The sequence below is a fragment of the Folsomia candida genome, unplaced genomic scaffold, assembly GCF_002217175.1.
Source record: "Folsomia candida strain VU population unplaced genomic scaffold, ASM221717v1 Fcan01_Sc001, whole genome shotgun sequence".
NCBI classification, from domain to species: Eukaryota; Metazoa; Arthropoda; class Collembola; order Entomobryomorpha; family Isotomidae; genus Folsomia; species Folsomia candida.
In genome coordinates this window covers 1,299,556-1,324,203 of record NW_019091193.1, presented here as the reverse complement: position 1 = coordinate 1,324,203, position 24,648 = coordinate 1,299,556, and the positions used below count along the sequence as shown (strand labels likewise).

At 35.2% G+C, this 24,648-nt stretch overlaps 2 protein-coding genes across 2 annotated transcripts; one reads left to right on the top strand and one right to left on the bottom strand.

The window, feature by feature from the left end:
• Window positions 1–12,916: 12,916 nt before the first annotated feature.
• On the top strand, window positions 12,917–16,877 carry LOC110842258 (ABC transporter G family member 23). The gene is made up of 13 exons (XM_035846809.1): window positions 12,917–13,164; window positions 13,232–13,261; window positions 13,375–13,504; window positions 13,583–13,737; window positions 13,832–13,939; window positions 14,019–14,112; window positions 14,186–14,562; window positions 14,639–14,885; window positions 14,949–15,126; window positions 15,191–15,306; window positions 16,011–16,078; window positions 16,165–16,514; window positions 16,578–16,877. The coding sequence occupies exons 1-13, from the start codon at window positions 13,043–13,045 to the stop codon at window positions 16,787–16,789; spliced, it is 2,187 nt and encodes a 728-aa protein (XP_035702702.1). The 5' UTR covers window positions 12,917–13,042; the 3' UTR covers window positions 16,790–16,877.
• Window positions 16,878–21,552: 4,675 nt separating this feature from the next.
• Window positions 21,553–24,591, bottom strand: LOC110841820 (phosphatidylglycerophosphatase and protein-tyrosine phosphatase 1). Its single transcript, XM_022087516.2, has 3 exons — window positions 22,306–24,591; window positions 21,849–22,040; window positions 21,553–21,771 (listed from the first exon to the last, which is right to left on the bottom strand). Exons 1-3 carry the CDS (start codon window positions 22,630–22,632, stop codon window positions 21,637–21,639), a joined length of 654 nt encoding a protein of 217 aa, XP_021943208.1. The 5' UTR covers window positions 22,633–24,591; the 3' UTR covers window positions 21,553–21,636.
• Window positions 24,592–24,648: the final 57 nt, after the last annotated feature.

Below are 24,648 nucleotides of genomic sequence, written 5' to 3'. Positions count from 1 at the left end.
TTGTGCATCATGTGCAAAATCATATTATACCTATAACTATGAAACTATAACTATACTATAGCTATTGTACCTATAACTATGAAAAAAATACATACATACTGGTACTATCGTAAGTCTTTCTTACACAACAAAGATCTATATGTGGTCGATCAAGGCATTGCAAATTGGATGGAGTAGGATGGAGATTTTTGCATTTTATTTCAGGGTGCCAATTTAACCGCCCAAGAAAAAAAATACTTTCTTCCAAAAAAAATTAATATATTTGCCAATAGTGATTCTTGCAAAAAAGTATTTTATTATTCCAAGATTTAAATAATAAAATCCAAAAATTTAATTAAAATTCCAATGAATGAAGTACCACCAATTATAACATAAAGTTTAGATATTTGAATGAAACAAATATGAAATTCGGGAAAAAGCCAAAAACTGGTATTTCTTGTAGACTTTCTGTGAATTTCTAGATAATCGAGCTCAAAAATTAAAGTACATTTTACTTGGTCAATGATTAATGCTTTTCGAATCAACTTCTTCCTACCACATTTAGGCTTTATTCCTATCCTGTCTGTTTATAGATTATCGGTGACAATTATATTTTCATTAATAATTCCAACTCCCACAATGTGCTTGCATATGTACGCATTCTTAAGAATAGGACAAGTACAGGTTGGGTTAATCCAATTAGGCAAATGGAAGTTAATTACCCACAATCTGGATTTGCTGGCTGAATAAGAATCAAACTTTTTCCATTCTTTTAATTAGCCCCAACGCCTTATCGATTGCATCGACATCTAAGAATTGATCTTTTGCCGGGGATATGCATTGAATATAATTTCCAAAAAGTTTTTTTTAATCGCATTCCCTTTTTGAATTTGGATTTCAATTTGGATTTCAAACCCAAGTGTAAGTTTGAGACATCAGTGAATTAAATAATGATGGCGACTGATACAAACATTAGTAGTCTTGACTATCCGAACTTCAAGATCTTTGGACCAATTTTGTAGAAGTTTTAGAATTCAGTCACAAAATTGTCTTAATGGTACACGTGCGCGATACGTTCCTTCTTTTTTTAATATTGCGTTATTTGCGTTGATAGATTCCAAACCTTTACTTGTAACTTTTTGTTTTAAATTGAAATTGGGCGAGGTTTTTAATGTAAAGCTTTGCTTCAGCCAAAATATTGAATGTTATTGTCCTTGTCTAAATACGAATACGATTTTTTGTCTTCGGAATCGGTTTTGAAATTATGAAGAAGTTTAAAATGAAGAAGTGTATGGCAATGAGATGGGTAAGGAAATGAATGAACAAAAGAGATATGAATATGAATGCACAATTCTACATTCAATAAGTCCATTATGTTAAGCCCAACTTACGTGATTATGAAAATACAGCATGTGAATGTACATTATTTAATTTGGAGTATCTTACCATTTGCTTGGAACATTTTATATTTTTCTTGGATAAAATAATTAACGCAATTGCAGGTTTCATGATTGGCAAAATAAATAATATTTTTTGGAAGAAAATATTATTTCTTTGGGTGCAATAAATTTGACTCTTTTATTTCTCAGTTTAAATGAGAACACCACATTACGTATTACTTTAAACCAGGGATCCAATGATTAAAGAAAAGATTAAGACAATTGTTAAATAAACAGAGTTAGTAAAACAAATATCCATTTAGAATATTGCCACCAGCTTCGTGTGCAAGATTGCATGTCATGAAAAAAATCTAGTTCCTATATGAATTATTCAAATTATTTTTTTTCTAGATCACATAAATTATTTATAAGTAAGCGTTTTTATCTAACAGTTTATATGCTGCTGGAAGCTCCTGGAAGTTTGTTCGCCACCTTTCAATTTTGATATGTCCTGATGTATTCAATATTTGAATGTGGGAGTGAGTAGCCAGTAAACATACTGAGGTATGTAGATACTTACTATTTGGTACACAAACAACTGGACCCATCAACGTACATATATCAAGTAATCTAACGCGGCTGTAGAAATTACAAATCTTCGACAGAATTAACTCTGTGTGCTTTTTCGTTAATAATAGTTATATAAATGCCTGCAAACGATCGCCTAGGTATAAGGATGTATTAATCCTTATTAGCAAAAAACGAGCATGTACGCTTGGCATTTTAAAATTTCACTATTGTGTTTAGGCACTAATTTAATTTCCTGTAGCAATTCAGAAAATAAAGTCGCCGTGACAAGTTTGCGCGATTTGCTCCGTGACATAAATTATAAAAATTATCAAGGTAATTGTGACGTCCAACTAATTCATTCTGGTGATGTCCAAGAAAAATTCTCCTTGACTGATGTAAACACGGTGTCCACAACTATATTCATGCCAAAGTACGAGTTTCTATACACAAATATTTTCACTCTCCCCGCCGTGGACATTTTAAATTCCCGCTTACCCAAATGCAAGCTGAGTTTTATTTTGTTACGAACAGGACGGAATGAAACAGATGTATCTGTCCTTAATCAAATCGTCCATTGGATTGAAATCGTATCAATTAGGCATATGTATTATAAAGACCGTAACGATTGGACAAAGACTTTCATAGCTAATACCAACGCAGTTATAACCCTCTTGTCACCACGAGGGTGAGGTCTCCAATCCTGCAGCATCTGACCCAGATAATGCCTTTATTCTAATATATTGCTGTGATTTTAGCTTTCCCAGGTCACGATTTTGAAATTTGCTTACCCTCGATAATCAACGGCTTGCACAAAACTAAGTCAACCAAATCAAAGATCATATGCTTCACTGTGTACTCAGGGAATTATGTTTCAACTGTTGAGAAGTTAACTACTAAGTGGGAAGCATGGTGTATTGAAATGACGTTGTCCGAGAAAATGAAAGCAACATCGAATAACATTTATACTAGCTTTGATGGGACGATCTTCATCAACCAATTAAACCTAGATATATTCTCGAAAAGCAACGCAAGTCTTATACACATGCCGAACTGCGTTCATCATAGAGAACTTCAGATAAATCTGGATACCATGACCATTACAGCAAAGACGTGACAATCATTGTTACAAAGGATGAAGGATTCCAGTTTCTGACTTGCTACACAGAACCATATCTTTTCGATTTCTATCTTGCTCCCTTCCAATTGGAATCCTGGATCTCTTTATGGGTATCAGTGGCTGTAATTATCGTAGTAACGACCACAGTTTACAAGGAGAAACAGCAATTCTCCACATAGTTATTCGTTTTAGCCACGCTCTTTGAGGAGACGGGCTACATGCCTAGCAAAATTGAAAAATCGACATTTTTTCGCCTCTCGTTTGGGATATGGTGCCTGATGTTCGTAGTTTTGACAAATGGCTACAACGGAATTATGATCCTCGAACTCAACGCACCACGTAAATCGTTTCACCCAGATAATTTCGAAATTTAACAACTTATTATTTATCTTCTCGTCATTTTCTACAATTGTCTCAAATTGCCCCATCTCATTTCGCCCCATATCGATACGTCACCCGCGTAATTTAAACGTCCTCAATCACATCTTTCGAACGACACCCTGTATGGCCAAATTGCATCCTTTTGACCTTTGACCTCCCCTGCAAGGTCACCGGCAGGTCAGAGGTCAAAAAGGTTAGCGCCATTGAATTCCTGGTGAAATTTCCCTATAAAATAATGCCCCACACGCAATTAAGTGATTATTGACCTCTGACCTCGCCAACAAGGTCACCCGAAGGTCGGAGGTCGAAAATATTGACGCCATTGAATTCCTGGTGAAATTTCCCTATAAAAAGATGCCCCACATGTCGAATAACACCAAAAAACAGGTCGTGACCTTTTTGTGACCTGTGACCTCCATCTTCGAACTTGACCTGTATTTTTACCCCAGGTACACGTGGTAAAACTTTCAAATCGAAATTCGCATCCGTTCGAAAGTTATCGTGCATACGGACGGACGGACAGACGGACAAGGCATTTCCATAAAGGGGGTGCACCCCTTAATAAAGTGTCTTAATTATGTTATCTAAAGTACTATATGCTACTCGTATAAAAAAGGGAAATAATCAAGCACATAAAATATTCAGCATATAAAAAAATATACTAAGTAATTCTAAATAATTCAGCAATAAAATTTTACTCATTAAAAGATTAATTACTTTATGTTTTTTATATAATTTCTGTAGTTGGTGGCGGCACTACCGGCGCTTTAGTAGCCACCGAACTTCTGGAAACTGACGCCTTCCGATCTACCGGAGCTATCGTGGGAAGATCTAAAATACCTGGTTGTGAAAAACATGACCCCTTGTCTCCCGACTATTTCAGATGTCACATCAAGACATTTACGGTTTCCGGCGCCCATGGTGCCGGAAATTGCGGGATGGGACGAGTCGTGGATTCCCAGCTTGTTGTGAAAGGTACTCAGAGGTTAAGAATTGCCGACGCTTCGATAATGCCGACCCTGCCAAATGCAAATATTGCTTGGGCGTGTTTCATGATTGGAGAGAAAACGGCGGACCTGTTGATTCAAAAATATGATGAGAATGTAAAAAAATAATTATACTGGTAAAATAATTGTGCTAGTTATTTTGGCCAATAAATATGGTGTTGGAGGAAATCTCTTGAAACTTGGGGGAATTTCCGCCTGAAATGATTACGGTGTCTTACCCATAAATAATTCAATTTTTTTTCTTTCTAATGACATTTACAATACAATAATAAAATAATTCGCATTCTTGATATTCTGCTCGTAGTTATACACTCTGTCTCATCTGGTTATAGCCCACCTCTTTTTTACGAGCGCGTGCGCAAACAACCGTTTATAACATTTTCCAAAAATAAGTGACAGCCTTAATATTTTTTACATAATGAGACCATAGATAAAACAATATTTTAAGATACTTTCGGCCTCTAAGCAAACATCTATGGCAGCAGAGTGCAGTAAGATACAAACACCTTAAAAATTTGATGCTTGTGATAAATATATCTAGTACGGGCGGAATAGATTTTTTAAGAAGAAATTATGCATCACTAAATATTCGTACGATTGTCCTCTTCAAGATAAATGTCCAGAAATGTGCATATCTACTCACATACTAATGATTTGTTGCACTAATATCCATGGCATCGAAATTTGTAAAAACGATGTTGTGGAAAGAAGAAGAAAACCTGTCACAGCACTGATTAAGATTATCTACAAGTAGCAACTTTTGAAGATTGTGCTTCCGAGAAAGTAGGAAATCATTTCTGAGTTTAGAAATTTGGGATTGTATAAGAAAACTGGACGTTATTGCGAAAACCGTGAAATTTTTTAGTGCTGGACAACTATACTGAGAAAAATTATCAAAATCTTTTATGTGGGACAGATGCTTATAAATTTATTCAGCACACCCACCGCAATCTGAAAAATGCAAAAAATTTAGCTTGCGCCCTTGTGAACCTACGAAAACGTCTTGAGAGCAAGTGTTGCATTACAGGTTTAGCAGCCCAAGGTTGCCCACTGGCGTACACAGACAAAAGGCAAAATTGTCTACGAAACCGGTATAGATTGTATGTTTTAACGATTGCATTTGATTACTTGGACTATTCTTCACTACGAGTGGCCAATATAAACGTATTTTTAAAGAAGGATGCACCCCCAAGTCATATTAGATATAGGAAAATCAGCTTTCGGACAGTGATACGATATGCTCACATTGAAAGCTGATTTCACGTACAATTGTTGGGAGGCGTGTCTTATTTGGATATTTATTACCCATTCTTATGAGTTTTGGCCCATTGGATAGTAAAGCTATGAATATATCGATTTTGAAAGCTCAATTCGAAACAAAAATTTTTGGCGCCCAACTGAAGTTTCAGAAAATTTGACCTAATCTTGGAAGAACAAAAGTCAGGAAATGTTTGATAATCATGGTGAACATACTATGGTCTATTGTTTAAGATTAGACCCTTCTATGGACTATTCTTGGTTGAACTTAAGCATACAGTTAACGCTAGCACAATTTTTGTCTTATCCTTAGTCCGAATCGCATTGATTTGTTCTTTAGGCGTCTAAGTAGGAAATACCCCTGGAATTCGGAAAAATTTACTCAATCCATATTCAATAAGATAGATTCAACGTGGCTGTTAAGTTTACAAAATCGACCTTGAACTCTACATGTGCACTATATTTCCGAAGTAATAAATTTATAATGCAAGCATAAAATTAAATAATTCAGGTTCGATCGACACTGAATTTTAAGGAGTCAAATGTTCAATAATTTAACCAGTACTATAGAAATTTTTGAAATTATGCATAGTTGGAACACATGAATATTAGAATTAGAACGACGATATGTAATAAGGAAGATATATAGCCATTATACACATATATGTATTTATTATACTCAAACATTACTTGTCGATCAGTACAATCGTGGTTAGTTTTTATGAGATTCCGGGATCACCTAGTAATGCAGGTATAGGTCAGGAACGAAACTGTCCTCATTATTAGCAGAAATACTTAACAAATCAATAAAATAATAAAAAAAAATCAATAAAAGCTTTGAACATAGTGTAATACTGGTACTGCACAAGTTCATATCTAACCACAATCATCCCACTACTATTTATTTATTTGCCAAGAGTAAAGTTAGCGCATTATCTGTCACCCTTTGCAAATAATTGAGAAAATAATTCATTTCTATTCCATTCACCAATGTCTTCAATGAATTAACAAATTCAACATTCATGGAATTTGGCAGTAAGCTCTTTATCACTCTAGACTCATATTTATGATTTCCATAAATATAGCCCATCCTGTGAAGGAATTGTTTCGAAGCGGTAACAGCATTTGACATGAAGTAGATTGCAAAAAGCTCAACTAATGTCATACTAATGATAAGTATCACGCTTATCACTATAACAATTCCGGCAGACGGACCGCCCTCTACGAATGCTATCAGAATGTTGTAAAGAGCACCTGACGACAACACTACAGCAATAAAATTATGCAAACAAGTAATTACAAGCATTTGACATAGCTCGGTATGAAACACGACTAATATTTTTAAGCTGTTACGTATCAAAATCCTCTCCGAGAAATTCATTTCGCTCCCAATTTGTCTTGTCTTTACTTCGATCTCGGTCGGAATAATGAATAATGTCCACAAGTAGAGAACCAAGAGTCCAAATCCTGTGACTACTATGCAGATAGTGAAGCCCGAAAAGCCTACCAAGGCAGAAAATGTCATGCCAATCCCGCTGACTATTTGAATTATGGTTGCGAATAATTTTCCATCTTGTTCAAAGTTGTAAATCCATCGGAGAAAAGTGTATGCCGGTGAGTACTTGGAGAGGCATGTGAAAATTATTAGAGCAGGGAAAATGTAGTCGCTTTGGATTCCAAATATTAGTAAGATATTCCTTATCTTTAAGATAGACCGATTAATCTTCCCAGGAGTGCTAGACTTGGCTACGGTTAGCTCTACTCCTAAATAAATAAAAACATGTCATTCTTTAATTTTAAATATTAAAATCTTTACAAATCCTCCCGAAATATGGTAGGAAACATACGGAGGTATTCCTGGAAATATATCTTCAAAACAGACAATAATTGTCGATAACATGTGGATAAAAAATTATATCTGATTAAAGGACACATTACTTTGTACGGAAATGATGTATGATTTTGCGTACTAACCCAGGTCGACACCTCTGCACATTTCCTAGCAAACCTTACCTTGAAATCTCTTCAAAATCTGGATCGTTGCATTACAGCAGTGAACGTATTTTTTTAACCCGCTCGGCCTAATTACATACGATCCATACGAAATATTAACAAGTGTTAAAATTAATGCTAGGTAAGACGCGAGGATAACGAATTTGTCTTCCTTTCCTGGATTTGTATACAAATTGATACACCTCCAGGTCAACAGAGGTGCCAGTACTGACGGCGTAATGTAAGCGAACCATCGAAAATATTTGTATTTAGGATGGTTGACAGGGAAAGATTTTATTAATTCGGCCTTCTCATCCCAATATATGGATTGGAATAGATGTAAGGAATTGCGTCGCATGATACTTATTTGCCGTCGAAAATTATCGATAACCAAATCAATCAACATTTTCAATTATCATGAAATTATGAAAGGAAAAACGTGTATGTAATTTCTCTTTGTTCGTATTTTCTTGGCTTGATGCTTATTATTTCACAGTGAGTGATTTTGTGGTACGTGAATTTAGTCTTATCTAACTGGACAGGAACGAAACAAATTAAACCTACTGAACATACCTATGAAGTAGCTACTGAGAATACGCTAAAAAATAAAACCAATTTAGTGTAGTCAGCTATGCACGAGTTTACTTAATTAAGGGCTTAATATTAATTAACTAAGTTTATGTAAAGGTTTTCACAAAATTGTAATGTGGTCCTCAAAAACTTTATACAAATAAAGTTCTCCGTGGCTATAAACTCTATCTTGAAATAATGCAATCAATTGAATTATTTCTAGATAGAGCACGATACAGAAGGTGGTCGTTCAAAGTGAGCCTTTGATGTTTTTAAAATCAGGGATACTGGTTATACTGATATTTAATTTTGCAACCAGATGTAGAGTTTTATGGCAAGTCCCTGAAGTGTCCAAAAATTTGAATATATATGTATTTATAAAATTCTGAGTCCTGAAAGGTATTAAAATTTTCGAAAATATTTGGCGTTTTAACAATAAGTGGTTTTTGATCAAATTCGTAAAACTTCACGATCTGTGTAATTAAGGAAACGCTCAAAACCACACCCACCTGGGGGTGTGGTTTTGCGAAATTTTAGGTGTTTGTGTAAACCCCCACATCCTGCCGATAAATTATTCGTGTCGCATGACATACTTTGTAAGTGTTATTAAAAGACGTCGAAAACCACACCCACATGGGGGTGTGGTTTTGCGAAATGTTATGTGTTTGTGTAAACCCCCATATCCTGCCGATAAATTATTCGTGTCGCATGACATACTTTAGACAGATTGTTTCAAAAGCGCTGATGGCCACACCCCCTATGGGTGTGGATGGATAAGTCTTTGTCCCCAGGGTAATCGATGTATATGAATATGCCTCAGTTAGTTATTTGAAATTTGGAAGGGAATTATCTATCATAACACGTAAATACACGCAAGTCAGATAAGCTTTATGCCACACCCCCTACCGCACCCACGCTTTTTTGGCCAACCTGTCGCCGAATTTGACGAAAAGGGTCATACCCAGCATTATCTGATCCCTAAATTTGGTCTAGATAAGCAATAGTCATATTTTTTAGAAAAAAATACAAATGTTCACTTTTTATTATTGTGACCTTAATTATAGGTCACCCAGGTCAAATTTGAAAATTTTGAAAATACGTGTTTTTCGAAATCGCACAACGTTTCCAAAACATGTTTCAATTTGATAATCGGTCAAGAATTACCAAAGTAATTACAATTCAAAATTTTGTAATGTTAATAAGCATGGGAAAATGCGCCACTTAACCTTTTTGAAAAAAAGAGACTTATAAAAACAATCAGACCATAATAAGTAATTTTAACTAATTATGATCTGAACAACTCCTAATTTTGACAATGCGTTATCGTGTATGAACATGTATACATGATTATTACATATTACACAAAATTGTTCATTTTTACCAGTACACCCTCAGTATAAATAAGTAGGTTTAATATACTATCGTTAAATTAACTTATCTTTATATTTCCGGAAGCGACATTAAAACAAAAAGTTTTTGTTTTAATGCTCAACATATATACTTTTTGACAAAAAGTATGGCAAACATTCGTCTTAAGTTAACTTACGTATGTGTGTTAGTTCTTCGTAATCAAATAGATTTTTTACCCTTTACCGGGAATGAGGTTTTTAAATAATTGAGTAAAGACGTCTTGTTTTTATTATCTTTTTATTATATGTACGAGGGAAGGACCATAAGTAATCGGATACGCCGTGAAGGAGCAATAAATTTGGGAGACTTACTTCATCACTTATTAATATGGTCCCCTGCAAGGTTAATACACGTGGTCCAGTTTTATTCGAAAGAACCTATCCTGGTTTTAAAAATTGTTTCGTGTTGCTGGTCAAAAAACCTAGAAAATCAAATAAATAGTCGAAAATCACTTTCCCCGGGAGGTTTTTTTAAAATGTCGATATTGGTAGTACTCAGTGGGGGTCTGGTCTAGACTACAAGGCAGGTGAAATAATTCTGTCATCTTGTTACTTAAAATGGCACCCTGCTCAACTTTGGATATTTGAACGGGTGAAAATGAGGTAAATGACGCCGTTTTAGTCCCTTTCGTTTCTCCACAACGGGTTGTCGCAAACTCTTCAAAATTTCTGCATAAGTAGCATCAGTTATCGTAGTTTTATGTGAGAGAATCTCTAAAATTAGAATTTCTTCCAAGTCCCAAAAATTTTTTGTCATTACCTTAAAAGCTGGTTTTTTAGCGATAAGCGTTTTTGGGGGAATACAGTCAGTATATGTCCACTGCATATTTTTCTGCTTACCCAAAGGGTCATAAAAATGAACCCAGGTTTTGTCCCCAACGAATAGCTAAGCATAGAGTATTTGCTTCTGTTTTGAAGGTCTAAATTTTTATGACAAAAATGCGCTTGAATTTTTTTTGCTCGATGCTCAAATTCATTTGAACCAATTTTTCACTAACCTAATTCAGGGGAAGACAATCATGTGGGATTCTGACGACACTTGTTTTATGAATACCCAATTACCAAGCTATTTTCCAAGCTATTACTCGACTGTTGGTGATGACCAGGTCATTGATTTTCTGGAGAGTTAGGTCATCAATCACGAAAATAGCTCGACCTTGTTTTTCATCGGATTAAAGTGATTTTCTGCCAATGCGAAGTTTCTTAGCCCATTCATGAAATATTTACAATGAAGAGGTTGAATTTGGGAAAAATTTAAGAGTACATTGATGAATATCCGCCGGGGGGGTCCCTTGAAACGTTAAAGTCCGCATCACAGGAAAATACTCAATTTTAGTGATTTCAGTTTTTTCATTGTATTCCGTTACATCCAACCACTTCCTCGACCCGGCAATGGTCGTATGCTAATCAAACTTTCAGCATAAGATGCATAAAAGTTTCTCTTTCAAACAACCCGAAAAGGTGGGGCAAAAAGAGACTCCTTCAAGGCGTATCCGATTACTTATGGTCAGCCCTCCGTATTACTCGTAAAAAGACAGCATATTTTCTACATAAATATATCAGACAACGCATTAAGACGGTTATGCACAATTTATAGGGTATTTTTTCTTTTGCAGATAATTTGAAATCAGCCATTAGATAACTTGTTGATTTTTTTGCATACCTTGCCATACATGCAAGGGCAACATTTTTAGGGATTCATTTCATTAAGTTTAGAACCATAGTCTTTGGTTATTCCAATGCATGTAGAAAATACGAGTAGATATACGATTGTATTATACATTCGTTCCTTGTTATTATTCTTCATTTTAAATTTTTTAGTGATAACGATCGATTAAAAATAAATCTTCCGACTGTGGGCCTATATTAGTATGTTGGGATGATATGAATCGGTTTGGGAAGCATTGGAAATGCGAGTGGGATGGTAGCATAGAGGGAATGCGTCAGTCTGGGTAACTGAAGATTCTGGTGTAGGAGCCAGGCCTTCCATTCAATTTTTTGGTGTTTCCACCCGATTCCTATTTCCCACACGACGCGAATACAAGATAAATCGGTAACGAATTTTATGGAAATAATTGAAAAGGTTTTTGAGACAAATTATAATGCAAAATATGTAATTTAGTACCATGATGTTTCATAACTAAAATGTGTTTAGAACCCTATATAATTATTTGCATAAATTTCAACACCGATTTATCTTGTATTCGCAATGGAAGATCTATTTTTAATCGATCGTTATTACTAAAAAAATTAAAATGGAAAATTTAGGATGGGCATACCCATCCTTGAGGGATGGGCATACCCATCCTTGAGGGATGGGCATACCCATCCTTGAGGGATGGGCATACCCATCCTTGAGGGATGGGCATGCCACGCTCACTCCCTTACTGCCTAGGTAAATAACTGCATGCTTTGAAAAAACCTCCCGATTTGAACGAACCCTATTAGCAATATACATAGTTTCAAAATCTCCTCTGGAAAAAAATTTAAACGTAACATCAACATATTGTAATTATTAAATAAAGAGGGTTAATTTTATCTTGGTGAAGAAAACAGGAAATTAACCTATCTATATGAGAAAATGCATGAGATTCTCTTTAAAAATCAAAAACAAAATGCATATATTGCCACGACACTGGACGAAACGGGATAGAATGTGGTGAGGTGAGACACAATTTTGTGATTTGCATCCAACCTTTAACTTTTTTTATTGGTCCACGTGCTCTGACTGGCATACCTGTACCAGAATGATGTGAACCAGAACTGGATGGATAATTTTGATAAGAGTTAAATATTGCATTGTATTTCATAGTAAGCGAACTTCACACTCTTCGTTTAAATAGATATTTTCTTCAGCTAAATCACATCCTGTAGTTAAATACGCTTTGAGAGTTGAGACAAACTAGGATGATCTGAAAGTTAGATTAGTTCACTTTCCGCTATAAAACAACTTCTTTGCTAAAATACTTATATAAATTAAAAATAATCATGAACCATCTGGAAATTTATCTTCACTTTACTCCATGTATCCATGTAGCAGGAATGATTCTTTAATTGCTTAGTTTTTACGATGCTACACAGGCAATTAGTGAGAAATTTAACCAACAGGTTATTAGTTTAGGGTAAGCATATACTGCATACAATACATTATTTGACTGCGAATACAAAATTTGTGCATACATACGTACATATATTGCAAAACGAGTTATAAAATAAATGTATTCGTAAATAAATAGTTCCAGATGCATTTTCTAGATCAAATTACATACATCAAACGTTACATTTTAAAAATATTATTGCGTGATTTTTGAAGAACAGCACGACATAATTAAATCTCCTCACCCTACAAGTATATTATAAGTAGACACAAAATATTTTACCATGACAGCCATATCCGTTGAGGATGATTTTTCTGTATTGAAAATAATTTCTGCGACAAAATACTTTTCGCCAGGTGTTTCAGTTCTACAAGACGTTAATCTCTCTGTGGAAAAAGGGATGATGTGAGTAATACATATATTCAATTGATTTTATTTGAACGTTAGAAATTTTAAAAGTTCTCTTTATTAGATACGCTCTACTGGGTCAAAGTGGCTGTGGGTAAGACGCCTGATTCATTAATTGAAATGTTGTTAAAATTCATCTCAGATTTTGGGAGAATCAAAAATTTAATGCGATATCAATGTCACTAATCAGTACTATCGATTTGATAGGAAAACAACTCTGCTGTCATGCATTGTTGGACTGCAAAAGCTGTGCTCTGGAAACATTGAAATTTTTGGGAGAGATATTTCCCACTACAGAAATGGGGTTCCGGGATCTGCTGTTGGATTTATGCCGCAGGTTGAGAAATTTTTTAAACAATATTGCATTACTTTGGGATTTATTCACCACATTTATCTCGCTAATTCACAAATTCAGGAAATTGCACTGTACGAATCGTTCACAATTTTGGAAATATTCTCATATTACGGTTTACTGCATTCATTATCGGAGGACGGGATACGATCTAAATTAGAGGAGCTTCAAATCTTATTAAACCTGCCGAATTTTGATAAATATGTGAATGAAATGAGGTAGGTACACAATTCTTAGCCTAAAATTCCACCTAAAATTAAAATAAAAACCTAAAATTCTTCTCATCAATGTTAACTATGTACATATGTCCAGTGGTGGAGAACGTCGTCGAGTTTCACTAGGAGTTGCATTATTGCATGACCCTAAACTTCTCATTTTGGACGAACCGACGGTCGGCATCGATCCGCTTTTACGTCAGAAGTGGGTACAATAAATTTTGTAAAACTTTTCTTTTAGGGTAACTGACTAAATATTTCACATAACCCAACTACATACATAGGATTTGGACTTACATCACAAATCTGGTTAAAACTCAGCAAACAACTCTGTTAATAACTACACATTACGTAGAGGAAACAACGCAATGCGACAAAGTTTGCAAAATTTCTTATTTTTGTTAAGTAATTAATAAAGAAATAATTATTAGTGGACATGTATTTATTTCAGATAGGTTATTTAAGGGATGGAACCATCTTGGTGGAAGATTCTCCGCAAAATTTACTAAAGACTTACAAAGTTACATTGTTGGACGAGGCTATGCTTAAGGTGTGCAAACTAGAAGGACACAGGCAACAGAAAGAAATTCCCACGTCCAAGATTAATTTCGGAAGATCACAACGCCCCCGATATAACGTTGAACTTACAGCCTTCCGTAAATTAGGGAATGATGCAGTGTCAAGAAGCTATCAAAATTCTGTCCCTGAAAAGTTGGGAGACAATTTACAAGACACGACTTGTATTAACTGGAATTTGATGAGGAATGAGTTTAAGAACTTGAAAGCGCTTACAAAGCGCAACTGGATTATTTACATACGTTTCAAAATGTATGTATGATAGCCCATTATTGAAACAAAAATATAGATTTTTAAATAATAGAGAAACCCGTTTTTTTAAAAACAGGTTGTTTGTGATTCAAATATTTACACTTCTAATGGGCTGTTTTCTCGCCATCCATGTAATGGGAAATGATCCTGTCGGACTTAAACTAGGCGTTGTGAATTATAATCCACAGTGTCAAAATGGTGGAAAATCTTTCAGTGAAAATCTCAACCGTAGTGGTTTGGGATTTCATGATGACCTTGACAAATACAATTTTGGCTGCGAATTATTCGACAATCTTGGTGGAGATGAAGCGACTATGAATTTGGTATGAGCACGCTGTTCAGACATCCCAATTGAATGTATTCATTTTATGTGCTGAGATATTTAGGTTTACAAGGACACAGTACAGGACGCATTAGAAGCTCTGAAGAAGGGCCACATTATCGGATATATAGTGATTCCACGGAATTATTCGGACCATTTGAAACATAGGATTTTGTTTAGTATGCACGCTGACAATGTAACCATTACAGGCTCTACTATTTCGGCTCGATTGGACAATTCAAGTGCGTGCATTTATATTTAGCAGATAATTTAATTTTGTATGACTAAAATTAAAATTCTACATAGATTATCTCGTTTCTTATTTTGCGAGACAGTATATTTCTTCAAATATGCTCCAATTTATGGAAAATCTAGCCAAAAAGTATGACGTTGACAAAGGCAGAGTAACCCTTCCGCTTCAAGTGCGTAAATATTATTATGATGGCTCCACTTTTAAAATACTGCTTTAGTATACAGAGTAGGGTTGTCCCGCTCCATGGGAGTTTTAAAACTCCCAATACTCCGGGAGTTTATTTGTCAGGGAGTTTTTGGGAGCTTTAAAAATTCCATTTTTTGTTTAAAAAAGGTCGAAAAATTCAATTTTAGAGTTATTTTTTTAGCAAATTACTAGTAAGTATAAAATTATTAACAATTAGTGAGTCAAATTTTTAATTCAATTTTAAATGTTTAATTACTGCAGCATAAAGTTTAAGATACGTATTCGTACAGTTCAATACAGCGGATAGAATATTCTCATTTTTCCCTCAAAACTCCCAAAGCTCCCTGAAAACTCCCAACATTCCCTAAAAACTCCCAATACTCCCTCCAAAACTCCGGGAATTAAATTTTTATGGAGTATTTGGCGCAAGGAGGGAGTTTATTGGGAGTTTTGGGAGTTTTGGGAGGTACGGGAGTTTATTCCGAGGGAGCGGGAGTCGCACAACCCTAATACAGAGTAGGGAAAATTTCTACTAATGGTTTGCTAAATAATGTTGGAAAATGCATGCTGTTTGTTCATTTTTAGACAAACCACTAGTAAAAATATACCTAGACCGATTATGTACTTATGAAGGACTCTTCCTATATATCGTTTCTAATTATTTTGACAAATTTATAAAATATACAGTTTCATGCAGTCCATGGTTCGTTAACAGACACGTGGAATGCTTTCCTAGCCCCGATGTATCTCTTTATGTAAATTATTAACTTTTCCAATTACACTTGCATTTATTATAAGTAAGTGTCTCTTTCTAATGCACCCGTCTTTTTCTAAATTTTAGTGTGTGGGCTTCAGCCTGCTCGTTGTGTTCCTTATTTCACAGTCAAGACAAGACTCAAACAAGCCTCTCTCGAACCCTTGTCACCGGCGTGGACTATCGCACCATCATTTTCTCCTACTTTGTCGTCGACTTTTTTATAATGCTCCCTCAAATTTTCGTCATGTTCATGTGCTTCTGGTGGGACCGTGGAGATAAAATCAAGGGCAGCTGGGCCATGATTTTCCTAATTTTTTACATCGTTCGAGTAAATATCACTTCGTTAACTCTGTTACTTGCCGAGAGCTCAAAAAATTTCCTTAATGCTCTATTTTGTGTCTTGGCTATATTTTGGATGAGCATTTACGCCTCAGGTACGTACTACGGCAAAAGGCGAAACTAATATCCTAAGTAAATTTATTTCCTATATTTGTCAGATACCATCTGGCCCATTGAAACGGTGACATGGTGGTACCGACCGTTCTGTTATTGTCTTCCTCTAACAAACCCGATCGGTATGCTGAGAAGCGTTTTGACAAGGGGCTGGGGAATAACACATCCAGCCGTGTTTTGTTATGGGGTCACCATCCCACTTGCTGTTTCTATACTTGCATTTTTAGTAACTGTAAGGATTGGGAGTAAGCGATAATTACTTGTGCATACAGGGTCCGCAAAAATTATAGCAAGGACTTTTCCACTAATAAAACATTTTAATATGTATAAATTGTAAAACAATATTCACCTCAGCTTCAATCAACTACTGAAGACTTTATTAAGTCCCATTCCAAATTGTAACATGATCATGCCATCATACAATATAAAACGCCTAAAGTATTTGCCATTGCCTAAATTCATGACAGGACTAACTTAAGATCATACATAACTAAATTCTGATTGTGCACACATGTATTATGAAAGGTACCAGGTAAATTCATAGCACACGATTCATAGACCTACAACTCATAGCATACTATTCGTAGCATGTTTTTACCATAGGCGATATGGTCGAGAGTATTGACACTACATAGTAGTACAGATATATTTTCATATAAAATACTATAGCAAGAAATTTAATCGTAAAGTATGATTATACGAACAATTGTTTGTGATGTGTGAATATACAAAAAATTAGTAGTCATTACGTAGCTGACTAATTATCAGTTATTCAATCAGTGACACGAGGTAATAATTTTTTGTGCTTAACTTTATTTTAAGAAGCTTACACGTTTCCAATCCACAAATTTGTCGATTTCCAGAAAATGGTAAGAGTCATCCTGTAGGATTCAACAGTATTTTTTAGTCCGACCTCAACCTTATGTACCCGTTTTGTCCGCCCGTGTATCTACGTGTCTTGTAATAGCTATCGTAAAACTTACCAATCCAATCCTTACCAACCCATCGACGCGAAATTTGGACAAACTTAGAACATGCCGAATTAAAAATCGAAAGTTCGAATGTGAGCTAAATCAGTCTAACGGTTGCCCTGTTGAGGCGGGTTTGGTTTGGTAGGTATCGGTCATAGGTTAGAATATTCAAAGTTACTAAACAGTTTTCAATTATTTGAAAAAGGACTTGTTTTCAAATAAGTTTAGGGAGTCATTGATCAGCACAGTAAAAGGGGCGACTGCAATAAGCCTAGAGCTTATGGTATCGTAGGCTTATCGTAGGTGATGGCCGTGTCTGAACATGGTAGGATCATCACCCCAGCAATACATACGAAGGTGTTTCAGTAATATTTTTGAAAAATGGTATTAGGCTTAGTTTCTGAAAAATCTTTTTACATGATATTATAGCCTACATATATCTAGGAATCTGTGATTTTTTTATAGTTCTGATACTCCGTAATACTATTGTACTAGTTACTGAATAAACTTTACTTGATCAAAATCGGTGCAAGGGGTCAAAAGATATCGCATGTGATAGTGTGCCTTTAAACTTTTGTCGTGGAGTGTACATACGTAGAAATATGGCAAACGATTATGTGAGGCTGTGAGTAATAATTTCCCACAACTTCGAGCTAAATCGTACCATTTAAGAAAATTTAATAATTTTATTGAACTCATCATCACCCTCCCAGCTTCACGTATGAAGGATATATTTTCGTACAACGAGCAAATTTTAATAAAATCTTTATTAATTTACAATCTCCTGATCTCTTGCACATGTTTACATTCTTAATATAACGATCGTACTATGTAGGATCCTGCAGGTTTTTATATTTTACATGTACGCACATGGTTCACAAAATTAAAGCAATTTATGTAAACTAAATAATACACTGCTAATAAATTTGATATATTTTCATCATAATACGCATCAAACTGCCGAAACCCTTACACCGAAATCACCAAGGACATCACGTAATACGCCATCTGTCCGAACAACTGAAATCGTGTGCTTCTCTTCATCACAAAGTATGAACCAGCCCAAATCTGGAGGAGTTTACAACTTCTGAGTACTCTCTTTCTATACATTGAACCTCCTTGCAATTCTAAACCTACCAAAAAGTCTGCAGATTTCCGCTGCACATTCGCCATCGATCCAAACCCGAGTTCGATATAGCCCAGGATTGCCGCAGTTACCATGGAAACAAGAACTTCCAAAGCGTGCGGGACTATTCCTGACATCTTTATGAGCATATATCCCATCATGGCAATGGCTACCAAAAACATTAAAGTCAATACGGGCAAGAAGTACACCAGGAGTTGATTAAAAATCAAATTGATTATTTGAAGCTGTCGATATCTTCTAATGCTCATTATATGATTCAAAGTAATGGTGGGGTTAATCGGCTTGAACCGACTGATTGTTTGTACCTCTAAGCTACTAAGAATTATTAAAAGTATGATAAAGACGATTATCCCATACCCAAAAACCATATTAGAGGAATGCAGTAATGATAAGCAGTAGATAAAAATCCTTATGAATAGCTTCGTTGCTGCAGAAATTACAGTAACGTTGCGAAACCAAAGGTAGGAAGGATCTAAGGTATTGTTGTAAATTGTTATGACACCTGCACTCAGAGGGGTCGAAATTATCAGGGAGATCATTCCATTGAGAAAAATTCCGACAAGATTGGACGATTCTTGAAAGTTGCCTGAGTATTAAAGATACGGAATTAGATCATATTTGTAATTTTTTCAGGAATTTAAGTACTATAGTGTTGTTATTAATGTGTGACTCCATCGCGCAAAAACTTGTACCACCTTCAAGTAAAAAATTATACAGTATTATAGTAATTGCAATACTAATCGTCGGACTAATTCTGAAACGGCAGAAGTGAAGTCGATCGCTAATTCCGAAAGAGCCTAAGTGCAGTCGATCGCTAATTTCGAAATGACCGAGGTGCATAAGAATAACATATAAAAAGACTGCACTTCGGCCCTTCCGAAATTAAGCATCGACTGCACTTGGGCCCTTTCGGAATTAAGCATCGACTGCACTTCGGCCATTTCGGAATTAGTCCGACGATATATAAATAGTACAATTTTAACCATTTGGTAGTAAACTTATCAACAGTATCATCACCATCACGGTATTGTCACAAATCAACAAAGGAGTATCAAAGTGTTTACCTTTCATGTTCCAAAGATTTCTAATTACAAAGCAGAGCTCCTCCGTATAAACATGGTACGTCAAACAGACAGAGGCTGATAGCATATAAGAGGTAGATCCGATTAGCAGGATAAGATACATTGTGACATCAATATCAGGATCTTTCTGGACTGAAAGGACTTCTCGAAGAGAAATATAATAGTAGTCCATTAACATCATGATTCCCAGAAATAAGAGAAAGTACCATGGGAACAATTTTGATTTTGAAGTAGGCCTCGGTTCCCAAGTTTTCCGGTCGAATGTTACGATTTGAGGGTAAAGGGATTCAGTTAGGATGGCATATCGTTTGAGGGCCTGAAATGGGGTGAAGGGATGGGTTAAAGAAATATCTGATAATCGTCGTCGTCCAAACGAGAAAGCTGACATGTTCAAGACTGCAGACTGTAGTTTTCAGTCAGCGTTAAATCCAAAACTGGTCTGTAAGGTATGATGATTTTGAGGAAAGTCGAAAATTATGCATTTAGTGGAAATGCTATAGGAGGTGCACGTAAATGAATTTTCGATTTGCATCATTATCCGCTCACCTTGAGGCACACAAAACTTTATTTGCGTATACAATCGTGGTATATGTGTTTGATTTAGATATATCTTACAGTACAGTTTCCATTTAACTAAAGTATATATAGTTTGTGCAGCTCGTACATATGTAAGTACTGATTTTACAAATCGTGATTGGAAAGAATAGTGAATGATGGTCGCAAATTTTTGGGTAGTTTCCAATACACAAATTGCTACACGTGTAGTAGTACAGTGTGGTTGAGAAGTGTTTTGTCAAAGAAATGAATTTGACTTTGTTTAACATAATTGCATAACCCCAGTAACGGTTTATGGATCACTTTCAAATAATAACCATTCTTCGAAGAAACCTTCTCATCTCACGTAATTTAGACAGTAAAACAATTTACACCTATCTAAGTTTCTGGTGGATTTTAGGAATAAATGTACCTTACCTGAACCACACTGTATCCCCTTAGGACGCCCTTGAAATATTTTGTTCAATTGAGCAATTTCACAATCAGGTCGACATCATCCGTTGTAAACTGCTGAATGACGTTCTCGTGTATTTTTGTTGGTTTGAGTGACACATTATCTGCTAAATTACAGCCTACAATAGATTGCCGAATGCCCTAAAGCAGACACTTATATGCCCCGCAATTTAAAATTTGTGTTCCAATTTATTTTGCTGTATAGCCTTTTCTTGGGAAATTATTGGGTTTAACAATTTTACAAGCAGGTTTAGTTTAGCCTTGATTGGCCACTTCGGTTTGGCCAAACTCTAATATTAGACTCTCAATATTTTTTGAAACATATTGTTACCATATTGTTGGTTACTATGCATACCTTTACCATAATGGTGATAGTTTTACAAACAAGAGTAGGACACAAAAGGTTCCGAATGTCTTATTATTCATGTCCTTGATTGCTACCAGAAGGCTAGAAAACCTGTAGTACAATGGGTAAAATTATGAATTTGTATTTCTCACAAAACTCCATTTCGCAAATTATGTATAGTTACATTGTTATACATATATAAAGTTGATGGACGTTTCTATACTACGTTTACCAACTTTCTAAACCAACAACTGGTAAATAATTCCAGGATTTTTATTATCACCGTGTAGTCAGTGCTTTATTAAAAAAATAAATCCGATAAAAGTATCTGGGGAACATAATTACCTAATATATGCTCCATGTTTATGACAATACTTTCCACCAACAATTAATTAAACTATGTGCAACTTGGCATGATAGCAGTAATTACCACAATAACTTTAAATAATTCGGAAGCTCTCAGAATTAATAATATTGTTAAATTGGCAACATTTTAATATCTTATTACTTATTAGGCATATATGTATATGTATGATTATTACGATTCAGTCAATACATTACGTTTTCTTTGACATAATTCTCATAATAAGTATCAATCGCTTTAAGTTGGACATCTCCTAGAAAAATATGTACTCTGCGTTTCCTTAAATGATCAATCGCTTTGGTTGGCGTCCAGTTATTTTTCTACATTTCAATTAGACAATATACAATTTTAACGAATTTTATGATTGGTCGATTAAATTGATCGATTAAATCCATACCTCTATTAAATAACAAACCACCAGCGTCGCACTTCTCGTCTTGCCTGCCTTACAATGCACGTAAATTGTTCCCTCTGCTTTCCAACATTTGAGGAGGAAATCCACCCCCGACTTCAAATTGGTTTGTGAAGGTGCCTCAAAATTGTCTCGGGTTGCCAACTGGAGGAATTTTATCCCCAATTTGTTCCATCCCTAGAAATTGAATTCATGTTTGTCTACATTTCAACAATTTTGTACTGGTTAGCTTTGATTCGAGCTGATTATGGTCAGTGTAAAAAAATGAGAGCTTTTTTTATCCAAAAACGTTTAGTGTTAAAATTCTTACTGTGGTCCTTCATATTTCAAAGACTTTAAAAAGTTTCAAAATATTACCACACCCCAAGTGAATTAAGATCAGAAAACTTATCAGTACAGCTTTACCGCAGTGTCATTAATTGCACAATTCTTATTTAAGTACCTCTTTATTATGCGAAAATAACCACAACTCGTAATCCTGATTTAGCGAAACGACTCCGGTCACATTCTCCAGCTCCTGCAGATCCTTCACCATCCCACGAAATGGTAATGCCCCCAAAATTACTTTGGAGTCGATTCGGTCAAACCAATTTCTACTGGACGTTTTATCCTTAACCAGGATGTGCAACAAGCTGACATAAAACGCGAGACGACCACCCACACTGATCAACCAAATTTGCCAATTACTTCTCTTAACTACCCTGCCCTCCTTTACTGGTAGTCGAAACCAGTAGTTGAAAAAATTAAAGACGAGCTCGCTAATCCCCATAATTTGTAAAAAAAACTTCTAAATATTACTGCTGAGCAAATTTTGTTGTAAACGCAAATGTTACATGAAGTTTTAATAAGGTTGAAACGATTTACATAAACTTATGAAAGACGAATTTGCTGTTTACGATAAATTACTAAATTATATATACAAGCTTTCCCATTAGTAGTAAGAATAGACTGGAACCACTTCTCATAATGAAACTTATAAGAAGTTATGTATAGTTAATTCACTTATAGTTAGTCATACTTATGCATACGCGTGCAAATCTGTTATACATATCGTCGTACTAATTCAGAAAAGAGGTAAGTGCAGTCGATGCTCCATGCAGAAAAGAGTTCAGTGCACACAAAAAACGAGTAAAAAGAGGTAAGTGCAGACAAGTATTTAGTTATGTATAATGTTTAATAAATACTGCGATCCTAAACTGAATACATGTGTGCACTTACCACTTTTCTGCATTGAGCATCGACTGCACTTACCTCTTTTCTGAATTAGTACGACGATATGTATTTATGTACATACCAAAATACCGATTTAATAATTTATGCAACACCCTGTGAACAGGTTGACAAATCCCGGCACGTGGAGTTATTACTTTTCACCAGGCTTGCCTTTTATTATATTTATCCTAACAAAGCCACATTTTTAATACTTGCAGAATTGATACAAAAATGTAATGCACACAATAAATGCTCTAAATACGATCTTAGCTTTGCGCTGTTGCTCTACGTTAATAAAAGCGTAATTAATTTTCATTCTACTGAAAACTGATCTTATCAGAATGTTATTATCGACACGGGGTATGTTTTATTTTAATAGCTACGTGTATTTGTGTATGTATGCTCGGCTTAGGTATGTATCTATATATGTACGTGTGGTGAGCCCATACAATTAAAAATAATTAGGTAAAGATGCTTTCCAAGATTAATTATAATATTTTCGCTAATGATTTGGAACAAGTTATGGAACAGTTTCCTTTTTACAATAGATAGGAATTGCAAAAGAAATTACAATATAAAATGCATTAAATACAAAATATACTGGATGAAGGGAAAGATAAGGAAGGTACATAAAAGTCTTTCAATATATAACCGGTAAATTTGTTTAATTGTGTTTAGGTAGTACCTAAAACCAATTAAACAAATGTACCTAATAGGTACATTACCACGTGCAACTTTTAGCACTGCCAAGCTGAAATTCAGCTTAGCTGATAGAAAATTGTTCCACGTGTTTTAACGTAATAAAATGATAAAACGTAACATACATATATAGTTTTATCCTTCGATATTTTTAACATAGAATTGCAATTAGTTGCAAGGTAATAAGTCGTGCTGCATTAATAAAAAAAATGAATCTCGGTATATTTTGTGATCGGAAATATATTGACCCAACTCACGAGGCTCGTAAATGTCGCTTCGCAACAAAGTTCGCAAATATGTTAACTTTTGGCGTGAGCGACAAATTTTTCCATTTCGCAAGCTCCGCAATTCAAGTATTTCGTTTCATACAAAGCAGTAATTTTTGGTGGTTGGGATGCGTTGTTAAGGCCCATCATACCAAATGGCAACTCATGGTAGAGTGGTCACACTCATCAAGAGGGACATCAATCGATCGGTTTGGACCATACGATCATTTTGATATATTATACAATTTTGTGTGATAAGAATTGGCTCAGAAATTCCCGAAAAACTGATATTTTGGAGAAATTTTAATGAGCATTAAATTTCTAAAGAATTAAATTGGCTAAAATGTAAGTTGTCTGTAGATAGGCATCCTAAGTTACGGTAGATCTCCTTAACTTTGCGAAGATTTGCGGAGATAACACATGCCTAATTGGTTCGCAAGGTTTGCAAGAAAAATTACGTGCATTTTCATGTAAAATGTTCGTAAGTCTCGTAAAACGTTGCGAACCTTTACGAACTTTGTTGCGATGCGACATTTGCGACATTTGCGAGGTTGGCGTGAGTTCCGTCATTAATTCTTTAAAAAAACATGAAGATGTGCCAAATTTCT

Excerpts from the sequence above, each read along its gene's own strand:
- LOC110842258 (XM_035846809.1), top strand. The coding sequence starts at position 13,043 with ATGACAGCCATATCCGTTGAGGATGATTTTTCTGTATTGAAAATAATT. Across the intron at positions 13,738-13,831 it reads AAATATGTGAATGAAATGAG|TGGTGGAGAACGTCGTCGAG; the intron begins GTAGGTACACAA and ends ACATATGTCCAG. Across the intron at positions 14,563-14,638 it reads ATTTACATACGTTTCAAAAT|GTTGTTTGTGATTCAAATAT; the intron begins GTATGTATGATA and ends TTTTAAAAACAG.
- LOC110841820 (XM_022087516.2), bottom strand. The coding sequence starts at position 22,632 with ATGGGGATTAGCGAGCTCGTCTTTAATTTTTTCAACTACTGGTTTCGA. Across the intron at positions 22,041-22,305 it reads TATTTTCGCATAATAAAGAG|GGATGGAACAAATTGGGGAT; the intron begins GTACTTAAATAA and ends TTCAATTTCTAG. Across the intron at positions 21,772-21,848 it reads TGGTTTGTTATTTAATAGAG|AAAAATAACTGGACGCCAAC; the intron begins GTATGGATTTAA and ends ATTGAAATGTAG.